Source organism: Nannospalax galili, unplaced genomic scaffold, assembly GCF_000622305.1.
Source record: "Nannospalax galili isolate Female #2095 unplaced genomic scaffold, S.galili_v1.0 scaffold337, whole genome shotgun sequence".
In the NCBI taxonomy this organism is placed as follows: Eukaryota; Metazoa; Chordata; class Mammalia; order Rodentia; family Spalacidae; genus Nannospalax; species Nannospalax galili.
The window spans coordinates 2,626,767-2,632,607 of record NW_008340932.1 but is presented as its reverse complement, the minus strand read 5'-3'; the positions used below and the strand labels follow the sequence as shown (position 1 = coordinate 2,632,607).

At 40.6% G+C, this 5,841-nt stretch overlaps 1 protein-coding gene across 1 annotated transcript; it reads left to right on the top strand.

Moving 5' to 3' along the window:
* Nucleotides 1-3,318: 3,318 nt before the first annotated feature.
* On the top strand, nt 3,319-4,278 carry LOC103736693 (olfactory receptor 10Q1-like). Its single transcript, XM_008836198.1, has one exon. The coding sequence runs from the start codon at nt 3,319-3,321 to the stop codon at nt 4,276-4,278; it is 960 nt and encodes a 319-aa protein (XP_008834420.1).
* The last annotated feature ends 1,563 nt before the right edge of the window (nt 4,279-5,841 follow it).

Below are 5,841 nucleotides of genomic sequence, written 5' to 3'. Positions count from 1 at the left end.
TTCTGAAATATATGTCCTTAAATAGTTTCATCTGGTTAGTCACATGATAAAATATCATCTGAATCCCCCTTTACATGGGGTGAGGCCATTAGTGTACTTTCATTTCTCCCATCCTTCACAATTATATAAATTTTAGGTTTAAATATGTATGGTTATTTCATTTATATAGATCATATTAATATGTTATAATATCGTGTAGCTATTATATGATATATATTTATATCCTATGTGTCTTATTATATTTGGTAATTCTTTTTTGTTTTTCATAATATTCACATCAATCATTTGATTTTTAATGTATATTTTACTATGTGAATGTTCAAAATATATCATTTCACATTGCAATTTCCCAATCTAAAATTATATATCCTAAATAATTACCCAGAAATCTATCATTTGTATTGAGAAGATGTTTTGATTATATTTAATAAGATTTATCTACCAGACCCTTGTAAATCTGAGAAAGCCTTTCTATTGTTTTAGAATACAAATCACTACATCTGAATATAGAATTTTTCATAACAATTGTTTTTCTGCAAACTCTTAGTTGTCTATTGTTTCTTGAATTTTTTAATATAATTACAATATAAACTGAAAATGCTTAATTCATATGTATTTTCAATACTTATATGCATACAAATGTCTGTCCTATTTGCTGGATCATTCTAATGCATGATTCACTCCTGTTGCTTTATTTTCAATTTATCTTCATTTATATTCTCAGGAAGCACTCTAATTTTAACCTGAGTCTGTTTAGTTCCCTATCATCCAAATTTTTGAGTCCAAAAGCTTCAGTTCCCACTTGGAAACTTACAGAAATTTTCAAATGAGAGGAAACCTCTGAAAAGTATACTGAAACTTCCCTAGTTTGACAGGGAATCAGAACAACTGGACCTAAAGGGATGGACTGCTTCATGAATAGCATGGTTATAGCCATAATGTAGGGTATGATAGAGCAATGAAAAAGCCAGAGCACTGCTACGCAGAACAGGAAGAGTAACTTTGCAGACACGATATGGAGCAGATACGATACAGTACATACTTTATCATATACAGAAGTTGCATAGTTAGACTAACATTCAGTGATAAAAGTCAGAGTGGTGACAGTTCTGACGCATAAAGATTGAGAGGGATAAAAAGGGTGCTTGCATATTTTTCTGTATCTGCATCTTTATAGTGATTAAATCGTCATTTTAGTTAAACATTTGAATATTTATATATGCATATAATGTGTTTGGATTCAATCCCCTCCCATTTGCTCCCCTCCAATTTCTCCTTTGCACCCCATCACTTTTTCCTCCCAATTTCATATGCTCTCTCATCGTTTTTAAATTTAATATCCACTGAGTCCGCTTAGTGCTGCCCTTATGTCCATAGGTGTAGGGCCATCTCTTGGCCCCAATCCCCAAAGAAAAGTGTCTTTTCCTCTCCCAGTAGCCATCAGCGCCCAGTATCACCTCAGACAGGCATGGGCTTTCATGAGCTCCTCTCCCATCCATGCTGGGATTTTGGCCAGCTTGATCTTGGGCAAGTTTTGTGCATGAAGTCACAGTTTCTATGAGTCCATGTGTGCAGCTGTGCTATTAAGTCCAACATACACAATTCTGCTACAGCCATCCACTCCCTCTGGCTCTTTCAATCTTTCTGCCTCTTCTTCGATGATGATCCCTGAGCTTTGGAGTGTGTGATACAGCTGTACCATTTAGAGATTAGTTCTCCATAATCTTTTTCTCTTACATTGACTAGTTGGGGGGGTCTCTATATTAATAACCACATACTACAGAAAGAAGCTTCTCTGATGAGGGTTGAAAGATGCACAAGAATAAGGATAAGAATTTAGGAGGCAGTTTAATACTATATCCATTTAGCAGAATGATAGTACTAAGTTCTCTCCTAGGGTCTATGACCTTGCCATCCCAGTTTGGGGCCCAGTTAATGGTGTCAGATATGGGTTCCATCTCTTGTCATGGACCTTAAATCCAATCAGAAAGTGGTTGGCTATTCCCATGACATCCCTGTCACTATTGCACCAAACAATCATTGTAGCTTGCAGCATCCACAGCTGGGTAAAAATGATGATGACTTTTCTCCCTGGTAGCATGCATAGAACTTTTCAGCATTGTGAAAACTGGTCAATAGAAGTGACACTTCCAGGTGGGTGCCAGCTTGATTTCTCCAAGTCAAGAAATATGACTATGGAGAAAGATAACTAATACTGAAGACCTTTAAAAAATGCCATATGGAAACTTAATACTGCAGAAGCTTCTTAAAATATATGCATATACATATATGCATATATTTGCAGGAATGTGGTGTCAAGAATGTGGTCTTACCATCAAGTTCTGGAAGATAAGCAAGTACAACAGCAGTAGTCTGTAATGTTTGGGTGGGTCTATGGGATACCACTGACCAACAGTTCCAAAAGAGATAACCCAAACCTGGCACTGGGTCTGAGGGAGGCATTGTCCCCTGTTATAGGGTAACTTTATTTAAACATCTTTTATACGTATATGCATATATTTTAAGAAGCTTCTTCAGTATTAAGTTTCCATATGGCATTTTCAAAGGTCTTTGGTGTTAGTTATCTTTCCCCACAGTCATATTTCATTTGTAAAATTAACCAAGATCTATACTAAGGCTTTGTGTAATACTCTCTATATATGCTGTATTTGGATAATAATGCACACCTAAAATACAAATAATGCATCCATTTATCTAACTATAAAAATATTCACAACTGGGGCTGGATAGATGGCTCAGCGGTTAAGAACAGTGGTTGTTCCTGCAGAAGACCTGGGTTCGAATCCCAGCACCCACATGGCAGCTAACAACTGTCCGAAATTCCAGTCCCGGGGATCTGACGGCCTCTTCTGTCCTCCATGGGCATTGCACGACATGGGTGCACTTACCTACATGCACACACATAAAATAAAAATGACAAAATATTTTTTAATTAAAAAAATATTCACAACTGTTCATATTTTTTACACATACGAATTTACTTTTTTCACATATATACAGAATGTTAGCGCTTGTCAGTTGAATGTGTAAAAAATGTGTTTTCAAGATATTTCACCAGAATCATCCACATGTTTTGTCAGTGGGAACTTGTTCACAGGTGTATCTCTACTATTCATGAAGATCTCTAAGTAAAAATATGCCAGACCTTCACTATGAGTTCATTCCCAGCATACTAGTTAAAACAGGAACAGGGAATGACAAGTCAAACCTCAAATTTAGTCATTCTGCTTTTACTTGACTAGTAGTGGCAATTCAACCACTGAGAGCTCACCAGCTCCTGTTCTTTCTGCAGAAGACATGGTGTCAGGGAAGCCTGCCCTCAACCAATCCGGATCCCCTGAGTTCGTGTTCCGTGTGTTCACCACCGTCCCCGAATTCCAGGTGCTCCTCTTCCTCCTCTTCCTCCTCCTCTACTTGATGATCCTCTCTGGCAACACTGCCATCATCTGGGTGGTGTGTACACACAGCTCACTGCGCACGCCCATGTATTTCTTCCTGTGCAATCTGTCCTTCATGGAGATCTGCTACACCACGGACGTTGTACCCTTGATGCTCTCCAACATCTTTGGGGCCCAGAACCCCATTCCACTGGCTGGCTGTGGGACACAAATGTTCTTTTTCGTCACTCTAGGAAGCACTGACTGTTTTCTCTTGGCAATCATGGCCTATGATCGGTATGTGGCCATCTGCCACCCACTGCACTACAGCCTCATCATGACCCAGAAGCTGTGCGTCCAGATGGTGCTGGGCTCTGTGAGCTGGGCCCTCTTCCTCTCCGTGCAACTCACTGCCTTAATTTTCACGTTGCCTTTCTGTGGGCATCACCGGGAAATCAACCACTTCCTTTGTGATGTGCCTCCAGTTCTGCGCCTGGCTTGTGCTGATATCCATGTACACCAGGCAGTCCTCTACGTAGTGGGCATCCTGGTGCTGACAGTGCCCTTCCTACTGATCTGCATCTCCTATGTATTCATAGCGTCCACCATCCTGCACATACGCTCTGCTGAGGGCCGGCAGCGGGCCTTCTCCACCTGCTCCTCCCACCTCACCGTGGTCCTGCTGCAGTATGGCTGCTGCAGCCTGGTGTACCTGAGGCCTCGCTCCAGCACGTCGGAGGACGAGGACCGCCAAATCGCCCTGGTCTACACCTTTGTTACCCCATTACTCAATCCTTTAATTTACACCCTAAGGAACAATGATGTCAAAGGTGCTCTGAAGAATGCCATGTTCCACAAAGCAGCCCCAGACACCACTTAAAGATTGTAGGTGCCATAGAGGAGGGATGTCTGTCAGTTAAATCAATCAACTGAAATGGACAGACTCATATTTCCATTTCATATTTTTACTGTTTCTGTCCAAATGATACCTACACTCATTTTCTTGAACTTCTTGAATAATTTTTAAATTTGAAGAAAACTGTCAGGCCAGCTGTGAGGGAAACCCTGTCTCAAAAAGCCAAAAAGAAAAAAAAATTTGCACTCCAAATATATTAGCACCATTCTAAAATTCAAACCAGCCCAAGACTTGGTAACCACAGGGGTTGGTTTGTGCAGATCAATGCCTGTTCTTAGCTCTCTTTTAGTTTTTTGTTTTATGGTTTTGTTTTTTTGATTGTTTTTGTATATTTAACACAACAGTTCTTTATTAAATTTAAACTCCCTCCCCCACCGGACCTCATGTATTCCACCATACATGTTAAGTCCTATCCAGTCAGACATTTGTACCCAGATGTCCTTCAGTGCAAATTCATCCACTGCAGTCTAGTCAGCCTATCTAGAGATTGTTAGTAAGGCATACTCTCCCTCACCCAGTAGTAATCAGTCTCCAATAGTTCCAGGACTAGAGCTGACCTACTTCCCTCACTCCACTCTGGGCCCTTGTCTGATTGAGTTGGCATGGGTCCTGTGCTCAATGCCACCATTACCACAAGTTCACATATCTCAGGACAATATGCTAAATATGGATACAATATACTAAATATGGATTCTTATATTTACAGACAAGTTACTGTACACCACTCATCAAAGAAGCTTCTTTTTGCAACAGAGGGAGGCTACTGCAGAATCCCACAACTGGTCAGACACAGAGAATATATGTCTGACAGATGCCCAGTTCTAAATGACACATCTATAGTGGAACCTCTACACCTAAGACTCATGGAACATAGCAGGAGGACAGAGAAAAAATGAGTGCATCCTTCAACTCTCACTAGTGAACAGAGTGCAAGATGCGCATAAAAGACCACAACTTGCGAACTTTCAAAGAATAAGAGACTGTAGAGTGTGTGTCCCTGAATAGGACTCCTATACTAAACATCTCCCACCCACTGCTCAGGGACCATTGCAGAAGAGGGGGTGGAAAAATTGTCAGGGCCAGGGTTGATCCATGAACATAGGGAAGCAGAGGCTTTCAAGCCACTAGAAGCGTTCACATCTCTTTTAGGTGTGACATGGAGTCTCCCTTCTGTGTATGCTTCCCTCTGACGCAAGCCAAGCATCTCAGGAGGAGACCTCACAGCTGTTGTTTCAGTCCCCCTTGCCCTTCAGTGTGCCAGAACCCCAGTGATGTGTTTAACTGTTTTCTGGCCTCTCAATTGAAAGATTATTTGTAAGACAGTGACTTGAGATATAAGATGAAGGCAGGGAGAAACAAGAAGGCAGATGGACCATCATTTGGCTCTCAAGCTGATTCTTCCATTAAATTACAAGGGAATTCACTCTCTTCCAATCCTCCTTCCTTCATGAGGTTTCAAAAGCTTTCTGGTCATCTATAATCTTATAAAACAGTTTTACTGTGCTGAATACCCATTTCCAGGTATTA

What these genes read in the sequence shown, in the direction of transcription:
- LOC103736693 (XM_008836198.1), top strand. Translation starts at nt 3,319, where the DNA reads ATGGTGTCAGGGAAGCCTGCCCTCAACCAATCCGGATCCCCTGAGTTC.